General features: G+C 44.1%; 1 protein-coding gene across 2 annotated transcripts in view; it reads left to right on the top strand.

Annotated features, from left to right (window-relative positions):
* Positions 1-21,377, top strand: part of ARHGAP18 (Rho GTPase activating protein 18) — a 208,637-nt gene that overhangs the window by 129,618 nt on the left and 57,642 nt on the right. For both annotated transcript variants that reach the window (XM_033938735.1, XM_033938734.1), the window contains one exon: positions 2,394-2,559. In XM_033938735.1, coding sequence (XP_033794626.1) covers positions 2,394-2,559 — 166 coding nt within the window. The remainder of the gene's footprint in view (positions 1-2,393; positions 2,560-21,377) is intronic.

Here is a 21,377-nt window from a genome sequence, read left to right as displayed (position 1 = left end):
TTCAATAAATATATATTAAAAAACAAAAAACCAGTGTAAGAGGGGGATTGTAAGAATTTCAAGAACCAGACTAAGACTGTGGAATGAATGCCTATCTCAGAAAGTTGGTAAATTAGAATATTGTGGTGGACAACATCAAAGGCCGCAGATAGGTAGAATTGTAATAGGACAGCAAACTTATTACAAGATTGTAGCTGTTGAACCTTTGAAATTAATTAGGCCAGTAGGGATTCGGTGCTGAAATTGTGTCTGAAGCCATATTTGCAAGGTAAGAGAATGGAGAATCTCTCTAAGTAAGATGATAGCTGAGTAGATATGATAGTCTCTAGCATTTTGGTCAGGAGAGGAATATTTGCTATAGGACGATAGCTAGATGGTGAGGATGGGGCTAGATCGGCTTTTTATTAAAAAGAATGAGGTAGCAAAATCCAGATAGAATGGATATATTAGGGACCCAACATGGTTCATTAATTTAGTAACATATACTTTCCTCAGGAGTCCACATATCCTGTGCTGCACCAAGTCAAATCATTTGTGAATTAAAAGCCAAACAAGCACGCAAGGTAGTGGTCTGCCATCCCTTTGTTTTTCAACTTATCTTAGCCTACCACTTCTCTTTAGGCACTAAATATAATTTCCATGCAAAGTGGGGGTCCCTTCTAATTCACTTATTTGGTGATAGCAAATATTTATATTTCTGCACAAGCGGGATAATAGAAAGCGAGCTTCTCCAGCATACAAAATGAGAGCGAACCTTTCAAAAATTATGCTAATACTATGGGCCCTATGTACTGAATTGCAGAATGATTTTCTAGATGTGAACTTTGGTTGAAAATTTGTGCAAAATACGAAGGGCAAAATAAAAAAAAAATCTAAGTTCCCTTTTGGCCTAAGTCAGTAGATGATGAAGTTGGCAAAAAGGAAATGTCCATTCTCAAAAAAACGTCCAAATTGAGGTTCTTTTTTAGAATGGCCTGCCTACACGTTCAACAATCTACTGTCCCAGACTGGCATTACATCTATCCCTACACCACATTCCCAACTGAAAAATCGCCCAAGTCCTAAACGCCCAAAAACAGACCTTTTAGGTGAAGGAGGGGCCAGTCCTTCGCCTAAAAGCAGGATTCTGCAATCAGCGTCTGTCAAAAAACAATCCTGTAACTGGCCCACCCCCCACTTCAGTGATCACAAACCCCCCCTGACAAAACCCTGAACCGGCAGGAGGGATTCCAATCCTGCCAAAGATGGCATCCCCGAACACCCCACCCCCCCTTCAAATATAGGCAGGAGGGATCCCAGGCCCTCCTACCCAAGGCATCCCCCTGACACCCCCACCCACCCCTCGAATATGGGCAAGAGGGATCCCAGGCCTTCCTGCCCATAGCGCACCCTTCCTCAAATATGGGCAGGAGGGATCCCAGGCTTTCCTTCCCGCTGGCTGGACATGTCCCAAGTCCGTCTGGCAGGCCCCCCATCCTCGGAATGGTGGGCCTAGGGCTTGATTGGCCCATGCGCCTAAGGCCCCGCTCATAAGAGGGGCCTTAGGCGCCTGGGCCAACTGGAATTGGCCCAGTTGCCTTAGGCCCCTCCTGTAGGCACATGGAATGGGGCAGGTTGCTGGGGCTGCTGAGCTGATGCTGAGCTGATCTGATCTGAGCTGAGCTGCTCAGCGGCCCCTTTTCAGAACTTATACTTGTTTTGACTTGGTCTAAGTCAATGTATAAGTTCCGACTGGGCAACCTTGTTAAATTTTTGGTTATACTTGCTGTATGACTAAGTCTAGGTCAGCCCACCTCCCCCCCCCCCACCTCCTGCCCTTTCTCCTCTAGGCGTTCAAAGGCAGGGGAAAGGCCTAAGCTGGTTTAGATACATCTAAAACCAACTTTGATTATCGGTACTTGGATGATCTGTCTTTTTGATCGTCCAAGTACTGATTTAGGCCACTTTTTGGACTTTTTTAAAATTATTATTATAAGCCCCCCTGGTGTGCAGAAATGCCAAAACACAGGGATGTTGTGTAAAGTGCACTCTTGCAAAGTGACTTAGCAGTTATTAACTTTTGCAAGTAGGCAACTGTGTGCAAAGTTAAAATTTTGTCTTTAAGGTGCTGATATGATGCAAAATCAAGACATATAGCTCATTAATGCAAAAAGAAAAAAAGCCCTATGTAAACAAGTATGTAAACGAGGCTTCATGGGTAAGGTTACCATATTTGTGAAGACAAGAAAAAGGACACATGACCCTGCCCTGGCCCTACCCATACCTTGCCCGTCGCCCAAAATTTGTATTGAATTTACACTGTAGCAAAAGGAGGCCTAGCTTATAAAGATGTCTGATGAATAAGATTTTATTTTCTGTTTCTTGGTTTTAAATTGTTGTTTCACTTGTCTTAGAACTACAGAGTGCCGAAGGACAAAACAGGTACCACAAAAATTGGTGATCTGGCTCCTCAAGACATGAAGAAGGTCTGTTATTTGGCACTGATTGAACTGGCTGCTTTGTATGATGTGCTTGGGGCAGAGCTGAAGCACCAAAAGGCCTTGAAAACCAAAGTCAAAGGTATTTCAAATGCAAAATAATGCTCTTTCCTGTCTCCTTGCTAGATACATTTTGATGAATGGGTAATCATTAGTACTTGTATAGTGGAACATATTTTAGAAAAGAGATAAGGTAGAAACTGAAAAATAGCACCATATCTTGCATGCAATGTATAAGACCCACTCCTGATCAGATGTAGTGAGACCCAGAAAACTGCAAGCATGATTCCAGCTGTGGAAGCCTAAGAGATCATATAACCGAGCTTCACAGGGAGAACATCTTTAAACTCACTAGATAATATTCCATTCTGTGGGGAAAAAAGACCAGCTGATTTTTCCACCAAAATTCAAATTGGTGGCCAATGGTCTTTCCTGCCTCATTCACCTCAAGCCCCAACCAATCAGGTTTGAGGACCCACTGTATATAAAGCCAAACTGCAGACCTCACAGCATACACTGAAGAAATCTACAGCACGATGGCTGAAACATCGGTTATACCTGACAAGATGCAGCAAGACCCAGAAAAGTGCAACAAGCATGGATATCTTTATCTCCTAAAGTACATTTTTTTATTGAATTAACAAAGTCAGACTTCATTGGCTTTAGAGGACATTTTGGGTTTCATCTATTAGCCAGTATTTTAAAATTAAAACATGGATTTTTATAGATTATTGTTATGCATTAATGTATGGAGGAAAGATGTGGGAGCGAGAACTGACGGCAGCCATTCACTTAGCGGCACGGGACAAGGCAGGAAGCAAAAAGCTTGCGCCTGCCTTCTGCACTGCACTGGCTCTGATGCTGCCACTTGAGAGTCTGCCGGAGGGAAGGGCAGGAGGCTGAAAGCTCCTGCCCTACAGCGCTGGACCGCCGGAGGAATTAAGGTTGGGGGGGTATTCTCTCCATAAGACGCACCCTTATTTCCACCCACTTTTGGGGAGAAGAAAAAGTGCGTCTTATATAGAAACAAATACGGTACATTAAAAAATTTACTTAAGTAAAAGTAAAAAAGTTATTGCTTATAATACTCTTTGAGTAGAAAGTAAGAGTCGTAACTACACTGAATGCAACTATTGTTAATGTTTTTGTCCCAACAATTATATTGCTCTACAGTTCAATCCACGTTGCTTTTAGTAAAATTAAATTTTGAAAATGACTGTCACTCGTACAAGTGTGCTTGTGAGTTATTATTTAACCAGCACAGCTAAAAAGATGTTCAACAATTGCATTGACAGAAAGTGGATTGCTCAGTCTGAGTTAAAAAAAAAATTCCTTCAAATTAGGCCAGGCTGCAATATTAATGATGTCTTTTGACTGGGTCTGCAGATATTGATCAAGGGAATCTGAAATACTTGACTTCCATATAGGGAAAAATACTTTATCATCATCATCCTCTTTACTAACCCTGCGCCTTAAAGTCATTCACCCTGAAATGCCACCCAGTCAACGCACCTACGCCACCTAATCTCACCAGATGCTACTTAGTGCATATGTTTTATTGTCATGTCTATATTGTAATTTATGTAAACTATGTCATCTCTGCTCTGTCTGGATTATTATGAATGTACTTTGTAACCCGTTCTTGGTTCCTTTGGGAGGACAGGCAAAAAAACTGAATAAATAAATAAATTGTCATTATCATCATGCGGTCTAATTCATCACTTGCATCTTCATCTTCATTATTATCATGCTGGCCAATTACAGAGAAGGCTTTCACAAAGTTGGAATCATTGTCTATTGTTCTAACAATTTTTCATTTGATGGCAAACTCTGTTTGAATATCTTCGAGAATTGATACAAGAGCGTCAAATGGGTGGGAACTCTTCAGTGTTTGGGGCCAGACAAGCTTACTAGACTATCAATCCTAGTGTAGATGGTCACTCCAATGTAAAAATTTCCTTCAGATGACCAGCAGTCTGCTGTGCTAGAAACATATGTCTGTTGTCAAGAATTAGTACCAGCTTCAGCTTCATCTCTACTTCAAAGTGATCCAATGCAGCACTGTTCTGTTTAGCTGGAGACCAGTAGCCAGTTCAACATACACAGGCAACTCCACTGTTTTTATAGGCTATACTCACTGAACAGCAAAATTTAAGATGAAATGAAAAACCTTGAAATTTATTAACAATTTAACAGAAATTCCAGTAGAGAAATCCATGTGTCAATCCTTATGGCTAAACTCCAAGATTCAAAATGGCGAGTCTAAGATCGCCTGGAAGCATTGGATGCAGACAGGCATATGTACACTAGATGATGTTATTTCAAATGGGAAAAGGCTTGATTTTTCATGACTGCAACAATCTTTTGGTATTTCAAAGTCTCAAATTTATAAGTGGTTGCAGTTGAAGCAAGCCATTCAGATATTGATTGACGTAATTTTAAAAATCAGTATAGCTTGTAGGTCCTATGCTTCCAGACAGATTTCCTAGGGCATCAGGCCGCCCAGTGGTATAAATTAATATCTGAATTCTTGAATAAAAAACAAAAAACTAGTCTTAGAGACATTTGGAGCATTGAGATAAAGCAGCATATTTTTGCGACTCAATGGCCATGAATTTGGACTTGAAGGATGAGATTTTCGGCGTCAGCATCTACGAGACAAACATGTTTTTTTTGTTACATAGAAGTTTCTGGACCCCTGTTCATTTGCAGAAATTAGATAGTTCAAAATCTAATAGATGCTGACACTGTCATCTTGATATAGGGATGCTGGATCATCTTCTGTTCTATTGTCCTTTGATACTCAACTTCTGGAAATTATTTGGGGACATATTAACTTGATTTTAGAGACGGTGATTCCGTTATCTTATGAAACTGTAATCTGTGGATCATTATTATCCCTTAAGCCACCAATTGATAAATATAAAAATAGACTATTAGGAATTATGACTGGGATAGCCATCCAAATGGTCACAAAAAATTGGAAAAACTTTGATCGTTTGAATTTTAGGTTTTGGTGGCACTCATTATGCCTTTGTTACAGGATGGAAAAAAATGATAAATGAACAATGGGGAATTGCTAAGATATTTCAATTAACATGGGGTCCATTGACTAACTTTATTAATAATAGTTGACTGATTTATTAATATACTTTCGGTTATAACTTACACACCCAAGGGGTGGGTGGGTGGGCTGGGTATTTTCATAGATGTTAAATTGGGGATGAATATTGAAGGAATCTTTGTATAAATATTTATTTTTTTCTTGTTCAGGCAATTGGGTGGGTGGGAATGGTAAAAGTGATTGTTCATGTTTTTATGAAAGATAAAGGTGCTTTTTATTGTTCACTATATGTACATCTAATTGTTTATTGCACTGTTGGTTTGGAAAATCCATAAAGATTAAAAAAAAAAGATGAAATGATTCATGTAATTAGGTAAAAGTAGTGAAAATTGGTTACTTTTACTGAAGTAATAATTTCACCAATGTTATCCTATACTTCTTTACAAGTAAAAGTAACAAAATTGTACTTAAATACAGTAATTAGTTACGTTTATTTAGTTACTGTATAACACTGATTAGTCTCATTGCATAAAACGGGACCTGTGGTAAAGTAGCATCTTAATGATGGCCCACATGGATAACTTTCCCCAAGACATTAATGCAGACTAGGAAATGAGGTTATTTCCTTCTTTAAATGCTTGGGACTTCCCCACCACCACTACCATACACACAAGAGTTGATGAAATGCTGATGGTGATGCTGACGGAATCTTCACATGGCTACAGCCTCTTGTCCTCATTTCTGGAGGTGTAGCCTATTGGTGTGGAGGAGTGGTTATTGCAGTAGCTTGAGTACCTGGGGAACTGTGTTCAATTCCCACAATAGCTCCTTGGGACTCTGGGCAAGTCACTTAAAAATCCATTTCCCTGGGTACAAAATAAGTATCTGTTTATAATATGTGAATCGCTTTGATTGTAACCACAGAAAGGCAGTATATCAAGTCCCATCACCTTCCCCTTTCCCTTTCCCAATCCATACATAGGCAGCAGAATGCTTTTTTGTTGGGGGGGGATAGAAAGCTCTGCCCCATATCCCGCCCAGTTTCCAAGCCAGACCCCGCCCCCATAATAGTACTAATTTTAATACCATATTTTCCCATTTATTTTTCATATATACACACAATATAATCTTATTAGCAACACATAATGGTTAAGCACAAAATTAAACTACACAAAGCACACTGTATGTTTCTCAACATTCATTCCTACCAGAACACCTTGCCTATCCCGAAAATAAGCCCTAGCATGAGTTTTAAAGGTGCTCCTAATATAAGACCCATCCCAAAAATAAGCCCTAGTTAAGATCGACCCCCAAAGCCCCTCCCAAATGTCCCCGACACTCCCCGACTCCATCCCTGACATTAGTGCTGCCCCATTCGTTTAATAAAATCAGACTCTTCAGTTCAGCGACCCCCCTACCCCACCCCAGTAAGACCTGACATACCTCCACTCCGAGACCTCCAAAAACAGCAGCGGCAGCAGCGCTCTGAATGGGCTGCTTCACGGTCTTCCCCGCCAGGGCCGTCACTGTCAGTGACAAAGCAGAAGGAAGACCCCTAAGGGGAGGCCGCAAAGCAACCCATTCAGAGCGCTGCCACCGCTGCTGCTGTTTTTGGAGACCTCGCAGCGGAGGCATGTCAGTCTCACAGTGGAGGGTGTGTGGGGTTCTGCACAGGGGGATGGGAGGGAGGGATAGAAAGATGCTGCACAAGGGGATGGGTGAGAGGGGAGGAAATGCTGCACATGGGGGGGGGAGAAAGGAAGGAGGAAGAATTGGGGTGGAGGAGGGGAAGGGCAAGATGATTGTTGTACATGAAAAAAATAAGACAACTCAAAAAATAAACTCTAGTGCATTTTTTGGACCCCAAATTAATATAAGACACTGTCTTATTTTTGGAGAAACACGGTATAAACTGTACAAACGAAACCCTAAGATGCAAGACTCTGCTTGCAGTACAACCCAAGAGAAATAGAAACAAATACATTTCTTTCTGATCAGTGCAAAATATGTCCATGTTACTGTATGTCCCAGATTTAAATAAATAAGACATTTCTTGATACTACTGGCTCATGTGGAGTGCTCATTGTCCGTTCCCACTGTCGTCTTTGCTACATCAATCTTTAGCATTAACTTTTAACATTCAACTTTCTTCCATTTTTCTGCTTTGTTCTCAAAATCTATCCACTTTTCCATGCCTTCTCTTCCCATCTATCCATATATACCATCTCCTCCCTCTTTCTTTTCGCCTATTCCCATCTATCCATAAGAAGCATTTCTTCTTATCTCTTCCCTGCCGCACCCATTGCTGTTCATCATCTCCTCCCTCTGACTCCCCTTCCCCTCCATCCCTATACACCATCTCATCCCCCTCCCATGGTCAGACATCTTTGTCTTCCCCCTTCCCCCTCATATAGTCTGGCATCTTTCTCCTCTCTTTCCCATAGCCTGGAATCTCTCTCCTCCCCCATGGTCTGGCATCTCTCACTCCTTCCCTCCCTCTTCCCGAGGTCTAACATCTCTCTCCTTCTCTCATCTCCTTTCTGCAGTCTGGCATCTCTCTCTCCTTCCCATTCCTGTGGTCTGACATCTCTCGCTTCCCTCCATCCATCACCCTTCTCCGGAATCTGACATCTCTCCTCCCTCCCAGTGTAACATTTCTCCCCTCCCTCCCTCCTCTCCACCACTATCATGTCCAACAATTATCCCTTTCTTCCTTTCCCTATGTACATTGTCTCTCTTTCCCTCTCACTCCACACACCCATCTCCAACAATTCTCCATTCTTTTTCCCTCCCCCACTGGCAGCATTTCTTTCTTTCCCTTCCCGCTACCCCACCTATGCAGCATCTCTCTTTTCCTCCTTTCCTATTCCTCACCCCACAGCTTGTGCATTTGTCCTTCCCAAACCCCTCTCAGTACCTGTAACACCTGTCCTTCCCTGCCTTCCCACCCCAACCCTCTCCCAGTGCGTGCAGTATCTGTCTTTCTCAACCCACCTGAGCCCCTGAGCATCTGTCCTCCCTGCCTTCCCAACTCCCTACCCCTAGCCCCGTGGCGTGTATCACATACTCTTTCCTTCCCCCCTAGTGGGACCGTGCCACATCACCTCTCTCTTAGTCCCCTGACTCCCCCACACCTACCTCCTCCCTGGTGTTTGTTATTTTAAATCTTCGGGCAGCGTCAATGAGATCAGCGTGCTGCCGTCGGCCTGCTCCAGAACCCTTCATTCAGCAGTAGCCCGCCTATGCGGAAACAGGAACTCACTGCTGAATGAAGACTTCCGGGGCAGGCCAATGGCAGCATGCTGATCTCATTGATGCTGCCCAAAGATTTAAAATAAATACTGAGGAGGAGGTAGGTGTGGGGGATTTGGGAGCAGAAGAAAGAGGTTGTGTGGCATGGTCCTGCTAGGGAGGGAAGAAAGGAAAGTATGTAATACACAGAGCCACCTCCAATTCTGGGGGAGGCCAGGGCCTATGTGCCCCCCCCTCCCCTGTTCCGACACCTATGCATCAGGGTGCTGCATTCTCTAGCTCACCAAAGCAAAACAAAGTTTGACTGCAATTGCAGCCTGCCTAAGAGTGTTATATTAAGCCCAAATGCTCTAAACTCATCATGCTTAATTTAACGTCAGTGTTTCAGCTATCAATGCCCGAAATAGCTAATTGCTGTCTTTTCTGTGATTTGTAGCAGTCTCCGATAATTGTATGTAAATGGATAACAATGAGCTCAGCAATATTAAAATGAGCATGCCGATTGATGCCCAAATGAAGTCCAAAATGAAGTGCTGGTTCTTAACGCTCTCAAATCTCTGACAGATTTAGAGGTGCCGGTATTGTTAAAAACACCTATTTTTTAAAATGGGTACAAACATTTAAAATGGGCACAGACATTGTGCATGCATTACACATGCAAAATATCTGATATCATTAAACATTTTTTTTTTAAAGTTGTGCCGGCACAACCCCTGTCCCCCCCTCCTGACGACGGATCCCCCTCCTCACAAACTTAAAAATCAGCAAGGCAGGAGGGATGCCCACTCTTTCCTGCCTCAGCCACCCAGAACATCCCCCCCCCCCCGTACCTACAAACAAGAGGGATACCCACTCCTTTCTACTGGCAGGCTGGCCTCTTCAAAATGGTGGGTCTTCCTCTTTCTAGTGCATCCTGGGATGCACTGGCAGGGGCCTAAGAGTCTGATTGGTTCAGTTGCCTAAGGCCTCTCCCGTAAGAGGAGACTTAGGCACATTGGCCAATCATGGCCTTAGACCCCCTTCCCAGTGCATCCTGGGATGCACCGGGAGGAGCCCAAGATTCTGATTAGGCGACTGAACAATCAGAATTTTAGACCCCTCCCAGTGCATCCCAGGATGCACCAGGAAGAGGAAAGCCCGCAATTTTGATAAGGCAGGTCTGCTTACAGGAAGGAGTGGGTATCCCTTTTGCTCATTGTCTGAATAAGGTACAGGGGGCGTGGGTCAGGGGGTTGTGGGGTGTGATCTGAGTGGCCGAGGCAGAAGGGAGTGGACATCCCTCCTGCCGATCTTCATGGGGGCAGGGTCTGGGTGGCCGAGGCAGAAGGGAATGGGCTTCCTCCTGCCAATTATTGTTTTGGGGAAGGGGGCTATCAGGAGGGTCCCAACAAGCCTTTTTTTTTCCCAATGGACACAAGAGTTTGTGTGCAACGCACAAACAACTTCTAAGTCTATTAAAAAAAAATTAAAAACTACTCTTCCTGCACTGAACAACTGAGTGGCAGGAGGCTGCTTTGAGGCTTTTCCTGCTGCTTAGCTGTTCGGGCTTCCCCAAAATTGTTTAAACATCATTCACAGTTTTCAAATTGGACAATTTACCAGCACCACAGCGACCCACAGGATTTTAATGGTTGTTTTTAAAGCCTCCAACCCTTAATTTGTTAAGGTACCTTAAATTTACCACACAGCATTGATTCTGGGAACACATCTAGACAGAGGCTGCACAATGCAAATACAAATACACAAAACCATAAAAAAAGCATTCTTCACCATGCGAAACCTAAGAAAAATAAGAAAATTCTTTTCCAAAGAACACTTCAAGATCATTGTACAATCCCTCATACTCAGCTCCTTAGATTACTGCAACAGCCTCTACCTACCTTGCCCAAATACTATGATAAAACAACTACAGACCGTTCAGAACACAGCTATCAGACTCATCTACTCGCTCAGCAAATTCGACCACGTCACACCCGCCTATGTAGACTCTCACTGGCTTCCGATAAAAGCAAGAACTCAATTCAAACTCTGCTGCTTACTTTTCAAAGTAACCCATGGTATGGCCCCCAATTACCGACTACCCAGATCAAGAAGAACTCAGAATCTTTTCACCTTCCCCCCTCATAATGGTACCCGACGTAAGAAACTTTACTACAGCCTTCTAGCAACACAGGCAGCGAAAATTGACCCCACCATCACCAAACTGATGATCAAAACAACAGACATCAAAGTGTTTCAGAAAGAAATCAAAACATTTCTTTTCAAAAAACATGTCCTTACTTAATATTCCCCTCCCCAATTGCACATGTACTCTCCCCAGCAAATAACACACTAGTCATCCCCTTGAACCTCATTTACCAAAAATATCCAAACTCCTAAATAAGCATCTCCCTTAGGTATCCACTTAACTGATTCCTTCAAAGTTAGGTATCTTTCTTCAGTTGCCTATATTGTTTTCCCCACTGAACCTTGTAACTACTTGAACCCTGTCAAGTTATTCTATCGATAAATCCAGATATCTTATACTTGTAATTTACTTAAATCGTTGTAATGTAATTCTCTCGGTAATGTCCTGATCTCTTTTAACTATAATCCGCTTAGAACCGCAAGGCACAGGCGGAATAGAAATCACAAATGTAAATGTAAATGTAAATGCACAGGAAAACAGTATAGCGGGCTTAGTAAACATGAACAATAAAGCATACTAAAAAGTTATAATGCAAATTCAAAAAATTAATGCAAACGTGTGAAATAAACTGGGAAAAAATTAGTGAAAACTGAGGGAAGTTTCCCGACATGAGCAAATGATATTTTGCCTGTGCATATCCAGAGCACACATTCTTCCAATTGAATACAAATTTTGAACATGACACAGCTACAAATTGATCTCCTTTTTTACTGCTAGGCAGCTTTCTTTAACTTTCTCTTGTACGTGTTGCTGGTTTTTGGCATAAGTTTGGTTAGAGCAGGGGTAGGCAATTCCGGTCCTCGAGAGCCGGAGCCAGGTCAGGTTTTCAGGATATCCACAATGAATATGTATGAGATAGATTTGCATGCACTGCCTCCTTGAGATGCAAATCTATCTCATGCATATTTATTGTGGATATCCTGAAAACCTGACCTGGTTCCGGCTCTCGAGGACCGGAATTGCCTACCTCTGGGTTAGCGCAACAGACTAACAACTGAGGAATTCATAGTTTAAATCCTACTACTGTCGCTCCTTGTAATCTTGGACAAGTCCCTTAACCCTCCATTACCTCAAGCACAAACCTAGGCCCTCTTTTACTAAGCCGCGGTAGAGGTTTCTATGCTCTGACAGGCATAGGAATTCTACGAGTGTCAGAGCAGTTAGCGCTCCAACCCAGTCCCATAACGAGGGTGAAAAGCACCCGGGGTAGTGGCTCCCCTTCCCTGCCCTCATCTTCCCCCCCCCCGCTCCTTCCCCAATCACCCATGCTGCGTGCATATTCCCTTCCCCTACACCTCTAGTTCACAGGTGTCAAACTTAAGGCCCGTGGTCCAAATCCGGCCCACCTGGTCATTTTATGCGGCCCGCAGTCCAGTACCCCCAGTTTTATCTTGTGGCTGGCTCCCTCCTCCTCACAGCGGTAGTGTGCACGGAGCCGCGTGCAGCGGCTCATGGCACATCCTACACCTCATCCAGAAGCATTCCCTCTGACGTGACATCAGAAAGAAGGCTTCCGGTTCAGGTGCAGGTCGCAAGAGGAGCAGCTGCATGCGACCCCATGCACACTACAGCTGTGAGGAGGAGGGAGCCGGCCACAAGATGACACCAGGGGGCATCGGACCGCAGGCTGCATAAAACGGACAGGTTGGAGCCGGCTAGAAGGTTAGACACTCACCAGAGGGAGGCACAGCATGGAGGGAGGGAGACAACAATGGTATTTTCAAGTTAGTGTTTGAATTGTGTCAAATTTGAGCATTTTAATCTGCCGTATATTTTTTGCACTGCTCAGGAAGAAATGCATTTGTTTCTTTTTCTCTGGGGGTTGTACTGCATGCAGAATCTTGAATCTTAGGGTGTTTTTTTAAAATATATTAGTACTTTTAGTTTTTGGTCCCATTTTTGCATAGGGGTTATCTGTGTTCTGGTAGGAATGAATGTTGAGAAGCATACAGTGTGTTTTGTGTAGTTTAATTTTGTGGTTAACCATTACTATTATGTGTTAATAAGATTATATTGTGAGTTTATATATGAAAAATGAATGGAAAAATAGTGTTATAATTAGTATTATTATGGGGGTGGGATCTGGGGTGAAGATTGGACGGGGTCTGGCCCGCGACTTAGCCTGTGTTTTGGATTTCGGCCCCTTGATGTGATTGATTTTGACATCCCTGCTCTAGTTGTTCACAGCCATGAGCAACAAGAACTTTAATGTGCTCCTCACAACCCCATTGGCTCTCCCTCTGATGTCACTTCCTATGCACGGCACCCGGAAATGACGTCAGTGGGAGAGACGATGCAGTCATAAGGGGCACATTGAAGTTGCTGCTCGCAGCAGTGGACAACTAGAGGTGTGGGGGAAGGGAAGGGGGGCATGCGCATGGCGGGGGGCAGAAAGGAGGAGGGGTGCCGGCACTCCCATCAACATAGTGCCCAGGGCAGACCACCCTCCCCGTTTACTACGCCACTACTCCAACCCATGGTAGAAACCTGTACTGCAACTTAGTAAAAGGGGGTGGGGTGTTGATTGTAAGACCACCAGGGACAGGGAAATACCTAGTGTACCTGAATGTAATTGCCTGAAACTATCAGTGAAAAGGCGTGAGCTAAATTCAAGTTATTACAGTAATTAACAGCTAAGCACTGGATCACATGCTCCCAAGTCCACTGTAGGTGCCAAAGTTCAGTGCATGTTTAACCGGCTCAGTATAAACAATGAAAGAAAAAGTGTTGAAACTTGCATGGGATGATTGATTGTATTGATTCCTGGTCCCTCCTTATACAAATGAAAGATGCCGGAATGTGTACCATTGTGCACATTTCCTGTGCCTTTGTTGTACAAAAGAGCAGCCCCCTGTTAGCAGCTAGGCTAGCATTTTTTAAGACTGTGTACGTCGGTGTCTCCAAACTTTGTCAAGCCACGGCACACTAAACGTAGTGGTCCCGACTCGAGGCATCCGGAAGTGTGCAGATATCCACACGATGATGTCATGTGCATGCATGGTGTCATCATGTCCATGCATGCGCCGCCAGTGGTGGTGGTGGTGGGGTGGGGGGAGTGCCAGAAGAGAAGACATGCGGAGAGAAGGAGAGGTGCCGGTGCCGGCTGATTGCCAGCACCTCTCCTCTTCCCTAGCGTCTCGCGGCACACCTGAAATCTCGGGAGGCACACTAATGTGCTGCGATGCGCAGTTTACGATACGCTGGTGTACATAGAGAGGGTGATTGTAAGAACAACCCCACCCAAGGTGTGTGACAGGTATGCATATGATGTATTCTTTAAGGGGAAAGTACATGCATGCTTTTCCTTCAAAAATTAGCTTTCAGGAAGCGTATACTTGCATTTACACTCTAGGTCAGTGTATCTCAAACTGTGTGCCGAGGCACACTAGTGTGCCTCCTGAGATTCCAAGTGTGCCGCGGCACACTCAGGAGGAAGAGAGGCGCCTGCCAGCTGACTTCCCTACGTGGTACGGCGCCAGCGCTGCCCGATTTACTGAAGACCTGCATGCTCCCCCTTCTCACTAGCGCCCTTCAGCTTCCCCCCTGGTCTCTTGGTCTCACCTTTAAAGCTAATTACAGCAGCTTGCGGTAGGTAGAATGGTTTTATTTTCAATATACAGTGCTCCCCCGCGAATTTGCGGTTGGCAGTTTGCGGTCCCGGTCATTCGCGGTATTTTCCAACTGCGAACCGCCGACCAGGAGAGGACAGCTGGAGAGGCATGAGAGGGCAGCCGGAGCGCCGGTGAGTGAAGGAAATCACTCGCAGTATGCTCCGACCGCCTCTTCCTGTACTAAAGTCGGGCCTTACCAATCAGGAGCTGCTTTGACACGCAGCTCCTGATTGATAAAGTCCAGCTTTAGTACAGGAAGAGGCAGTTAGAGCATAGCGCGAGTGATTTCCTTCACTTGCTGGTGTTCTGGTTGCTCTTTCCTGCCTCTCATGCTGCCCTTTCCAGTCTCCCCCATGAAAAATCATATTCACGTTTTTTTAAGATTCGCGGGGGTTCCTGGAACAGAACCCCCACGAATATAAGGGGAGTACTGTAGTGACGGAAATATTTCAGTTTTGAGAATTTATATCTGCTGTGTATAGTGTGTGCATATGAAAAATGAATGGAAAAAATTGCATTACAATTAGTAAAGGGGATGGGATCTTGGGCAGAGCTTGGGTGGGCCTAGAGAGGTCTGTTGTTGGGGTACTCAGTTGAAATTTGTTAGACTTAGGGGGTACTTAGCTTGAAGTAGTTGAGAAACACTGCTGTAGGAAATCAGCTGGCGCCAGTGCCTCTCCTTCTCTCCGTCTCTCTTCCCTGCTGGCACCCCTACTGGTGTCTCAGGGCCCATCTGGAGGGCCTCTGCACATGCGCGGACGTTGACATGACGATGTCCCGCATATGCGTGATGTCATCACAGCGACGTATGCGCACGTCTGGGTGCCTCAAGCCGTGGCCACTACCTTTAGTGTGCTCCAGCTTGAGAAAATTTGAGAGCCACTGCTCTAGGTGTATATTTTATAAAGTATGTGCATAGTGGCATAGTAAGGGGGGTGGCGGTGCCAGCACTCCTCCTCCTCTCTGTCCCCCCACCTCTTCTCACTCCTCCCTTCCCACATGCGTGCCCCCTTCCCTTCCCCCATACTTCTAGTTCACCTCCACGAGCAACAACTTCAACATGCTCCTCATAACTGCGTCACTTCCAGGTGCCACGCATAAGAAGTGATGTCACAGGGACGCCGACAGGGCTGCGATGAGCACATTGAAGTTCTTGTTGCTTGCGGAGTTTTCAAAAAAGTTTTGTTTTATTTTCCTGCAATGGATTTAACCCCTTTGAAAAGAATCCTTCTATTTGACCTTCAAACCAGAACATCACAGCTTTCTTGACATCTTCATCACTTGAAAACTGCTGTCCATGGAGAGATTTCTTCAGAACTCAGAACAGGAAATAATTTGAGAGATCCAGGTCAGGACTGTAGAGTGGATGGTTCAGCTGCTGAAACCCACATTCTCGGATGGCAGCCTGTGATTGTTGTGACATGTGCACTGGCACATTGTCATGAAGAAGCAGCTTGCCTGCTGTGAGTTTTCCTAATCTTTTCTTCTTGATTGACTCCCGCAAAGTGATCATTGTATTGGCATAACTCCCTAGTTATGGTTTTCTTCTGTTGCATGAACTCCAGAAGCAAAAGTCCTTCATCCCAGAAGACAGTTGCCATGACTTTGTCTACAGATTTTTCTGTCTTGAACTTTTTTGGGGTGGGGGATGACTTTGTGCTTTGACTACATTGACTCCATTTTAGACTCAGGCTCTCTGTAATAGACCCAAGTCTCATCTTCAGTCACCAAACGATGAAAAAAATTCACTTGGTCTTCATGGAGCATCTCCAAGTTCTCCTGACAGCACTGGAGCCTTGTGGTCTTCTGACATGGCATCAGCATTCTTGGAACCCATCTTGCACTAACTTTGGACATGCCCAACTTTTAAATTGTACAGTACCTGCTGAGGTGCCCATTTCTTCAGCTGTTCAAAAAACCTTAATTCATCTGTCTGACAAAATTAAATCCTCAATTTTCTTGCACATTTCTGTGGAAGTTGCTTCCACAAGCCAGCCAGTGTGAGGGTCATCTTCAGTGGACTCTCACCCCACTTAAACTGCTTGCTCCAAAATTTTACTTTGTAGGATAATTGGGCAGACTCACCATAAACTAGTCATACCTTCATGGATCTCCTTAGGCTTTTCCTCTTCTTTCGTGAGAAATGGTATCACTGATGGTTCTCCAAATCAAGCAGTTTCTTACTTGATTCGCCTAAGGACTCTGTTGACATCCTATCTCTTGGAATTTTAGACTCGCACTGAGCTGCGACTTTCCATGAGTAACCTTGAGACATGTCACAGCATGCATAGACTTGTTTCAACATGCTTGCTACTTTCTTTCATACTAAGGTAGATAAATTATTGAATACCTCTCATAGCTACCATAAGTTAACTGGAAAAGAGCAGTCCCTGTTAGAAAATTTGCATGTGTAATAAACAGGTCCCTTTGTTTTATGTTCTTATTAAATATGATATTTGTTCTGTTTGTTTAACTTCTCTGTTAATCTCTGTTTTAATATTTGTTTATATGTACAAGTAGTTAAGTCTTTTGGTGAATTGTCGTCATAACGTGATATGCTTTTGGTCCACCACCCTTGGCTGATTTTGTGAAGGCTTTTTAAAAAGTTGTTAATTAATTTCAAATGACCTTTTGCTGATAGACCTTATTTTTCCCAAGTTTACTGCTAAGCTGCTTATTAATGACTTCTGACAAATGTGGAGATGAGAGAGGAACAAACTAATTGTTCATTTTATCTTTACCGGTTTATCAAAAACCGGTAAGAGGCAAGATGATGGACTGCCTTAAATACAGCAAAATCGCACAGTTGTGGTGGGCACTCTTGTAATGAGAAATAATTTTCTTTCATCAGCAGTTCTTCAAAGCAACTACATTGCATGGCTGCGCTTGCCTTTAGACCACAATGGTAATGCTTTAAAATAAGAATTTTATGAGGGGCAAAGCTGGTTATTACCCCCTGAGGAAGATCTGCTTTGGACAGATTGAAACGCCTGTTTCTCCTATCAGAAGGGCGTTGGGAGGTGCACATTCTCAACCAGTGCTCATTCATGGGTTATACCATTTGAGATAAGTGTTGCTTTCCCTCTTCATACATGATTTGAGGGTTTATATTTGCTATTTTTGTAATTAGTAGTTTTTTTATTTTTTCATAACTATACAATATATTTTGATGATACAGCTCATGAAGCACACACCTGCAGATGTAGTTCTGTAGTTTGTTTTTTACACAAAATAGGTGAGGCAGGTAGGATGGGACAGGCGTAGGTGATTAAAATTTGAAGTCAGGATGTGGACCTGAAATAATATGGAAATTATAAGAGATCCTATGATCTGATCACCCACAATTATGATACGCCTGTCTCTTACTGCAAGTAAATCTACTGTTTAGAAAAAGATAGTAGCTTATTTTGTTCTATATTGGAACAGCTAATATTGAAGATAGACACGTTTAAGTTAGCCTGTGCTAGGCCTTTTCATATATTCCTAAAGTCCTTTGGAAACATCTATTTTAAACCCAATTTGCTCTATGCCACATGTCATTCTAGGTAGGATGATTATACAATAAGGAAGTCCTCTTCTTGGTTTAAATACTATTAAAACAGCTTTTAATAGATTTATAGAAAAGTGAATGTTACTGTGGTGTTCTGGATGGTTCTGATGCAGACAAGTTATTTTGTAGGAAATCTGGCCTACTTCCTGCTTGCAGCAGGGGTGAAGGCAGGACTGGGTCAGCATGTCCCTCAGAACATAGAATGGTATAGTTGTCCTGCATTATATGTACCACTGAATAGCTTGTTTTATTGCATGCCAAAGGAGTATCATGTGGTGAGCGTCAAAACAAGCACCTTTAATTTTGGTCAAAAGCTAATGACCTATTCCCTACAACCCCATAAAATCAAAATGGGTTGGTTTAAGAACCCCTAAATCCTGAGCAGTCTGATATGTTAAGTGGTGTTTTAGTATGAGAGCAATATGCGAGAGCAAGGGCTATGGGACAAAAAGTTATGAAAACTTTTCCAGTGCAATAGGGGAGACATTCTAGGCAAGTGGGTAGTATCTCAATGCAGAAGGAATCAAATCTGGATTTTTTTCTCTGTGACTCTGCTCTACTTCAGTGTGCTCTCTAGCTCCACATGCTGGATGTGGTTCCTTGGGCGAGAGTGCAAAGGTGCCCTCTCCAGCTTGCCTTCATCTCTTATTGGGCTCTGTACAAGACTGCATTACAATCCAGTCTTCCCTGGACTCTGGAGACTTGGGCCAGCATGGCTTTCTGGCTTCTCCCGCAGTCGCTCTTCAGGGGCGTACCACTGAGGATTGATTCCTGGGTCGTAGTGATAACCGATGCCAGATTTGGGGGCTAGGGAGCCCAAGGTACTAGTTGTCCCATCTAATGGGATTGGAATCTCTCTCAATGGACATTGTCAATCGACAGGCTGGAGCTAGAAGCCATGCAACTGGCTCTGGTGTGATTCCAGAAGTTTCTGGAGTCTTCTCCGACAGCACAACGGTAGTAGCTTATGTCTCTTGCCAGGGAGGCGCCAAGAGTACTTCTGTGGCTTAGGAGGCTCGCCTTCTCTTTCTATGGACGGTATGTTCTCTGCAGTCATTTTCCTGCTGCACATGTGGTGGGAGTCAACAATATACCAGTCGACTCCCTCAGCAGACAGGGGTTGGATCCAGGCAAATGGGAGCTGTTCTCAGCACCATTCCAAGTCATTGTGCAGTGCTGGGATCAACCCCGCTTCATCCTCGTAGCCATGGCAGAGGGCATGACAACGCCTCAGTTCTTCAGTCAAAGATCTGAGCTCAATGGCTCTTGTGCCACTGTGGCCTCAGGGGATTCACCTGTATGTCTTTCCTCCCTGGCCCATGATAGGATCTGCATCTTCGCAGAGGTCGCAGCCTTTAGTTCCATGCCCCTCCAGACTTGTTTCTTGGGATCCGGTCCCTATATAGGACCTGGGTCACTTTGTTCTTATGGCATGGCTTTTGTGTGCATAGCTTTAGCGCACACAGGCTATTCAGAGTCAGAGGTAGTTTTTGCCATTCTTCTCAAGTCTATGCAGTCGACTCCTGCCTGCACTGGAGCAACGCAGACTTTCCAGCATTGGTGTGACCAGGAATGGACAGAGCTATAATCCGCTTCGATTTCAGTGGCTCTCACCTTTCTTCCAACTGGTCTAGATACAGGCCTCACTGTGGCATCCCTTCATGTCCAGGACCATCCTTAGTCTTGGGCATCTCACCCTGCCATTGCCAGATTTCTGCAAGGGACTCTTTGCATTAAACCGCCAATTAAACCACTGTTCTTTTGTGGGACCTCATCCAGGTGCTGTCTAGCTTTACCACAGCTCCCTTTAAGCCTATTTGAGATGCTTCCCTCTTAGCCTTGATTTTCCAGGTTGTCTTTCTGGTCGCTGTTATTTCAGTGAGCCATGTCTCCAAACTTCAAGCTCTTTCTTTTTGAGAACTGTGCTACTGATTTTTGGTGTCTGGTCTTCCATGCGCACAGTTCCTTCTTTCCTGCTGAAGTTGATTTTGGCTTCCATGTTAATCAGGAGTTGTGTTTGCTTGTTTTTCAGCCTACTGGTTCCAGGCCACAAGATTGCCTTTTGAAGAACCTTGATGTGCGTAGGGTGCTTCTTTACTACCTGGAGGTCACTGACAACTTTTGTCTCTCTGACCTTCTGTTTGTGCTGACTCAGTATGTTGAGTAGGGTGCTCCCGCTTCCAAGGCCACCATTTGCAGATGGATCCATGAGACCCTTTCATCAGCTTTTATTCTGGCTGGGACTCAGTCTCCCGTCTCTGTAAAGGTGCATTCTTCTAGGACAATGGCTTCTTTGTTGGCTGAAGGTCTCCCTCGAGGAAATCTGCATATTAGCAACGTGGTCCTCTTTGCACACATTTTCCAAGTATTACAGAGTGATTGTGGCGGCGAGATGGTACTCTGCCTTCAGCTCCTTGGTTTTCCGGGTCGATGCAGTTAGCCCACCCTGGCATTTAGGGTCTGCTTTGGTACATCCCACTTGTCTAGAATGTCTCCCCTATTGCACTGGAGAAAGAGATTATGTACTTACCCTGGTAAGCTCTTTTCCAGTAGATAGGGGAGATGTTCTAGACTCCCGCCCTGTCCTTCCTGCACCTGCTTACTGTCCGTTTATGCTTCTCCAAGATTCTTGGAGATTAGTCAATCCTTGGGCTGGGAAAACTCTGTATATATGTCAGTTTTATGCAGGTGTTGTTTCTGACCTCATTTGATGCATTTGTTACCTGGTTCCAGTTGTTTTCATGTTTATTCTTGAGAAGAACCCTTGTTTATGGTCTTCATTGCCATGGGGGTGTCTACATCATGTTTATAAGGTGGTTCTTTGTGCTTGGGTACTAACTGTAGGTGGAACTAGAAAGCACACTGAAGTAGAGTAGAGTCACAGAGAAAAAAATCCGGATTGGATTTCTTCTGCATTGGGCACGTGGCCATTGGGATACTACCCACTTGTCTAGAACAGGGGTGTCAAAGTCCCTCCTCGAGGGCCACAATCCAGTCGGGTTTTCAGGATTTCTGCAATGAATATGCATGAGATCTATTAGCATACAATGAAAGCAGTGCATGCAAATAGATCTCATGCATATTCATTGCAGAAATCCTGAAAACCCGACTGGATTGTGGCCCTCGAGGAGGGACTTTGACACCCCCGGTCTAGAATGTTTCCCTTATCTACTGGAAAGGAGTTTACCAGGGTAAATACATCATCTCTTTTTCTGGTGTGAAACACATGGGGAGT

Source organism: Geotrypetes seraphini, chromosome 3, assembly GCF_902459505.1.
Source record: "Geotrypetes seraphini chromosome 3, aGeoSer1.1, whole genome shotgun sequence".
NCBI classification, from domain to species: Eukaryota; Metazoa; Chordata; class Amphibia; order Gymnophiona; family Dermophiidae; genus Geotrypetes; species Geotrypetes seraphini.
The sequence above is the reverse complement of the archived record's forward strand: the minus strand, read 5'-3'. Positions and strand labels throughout refer to the sequence as shown.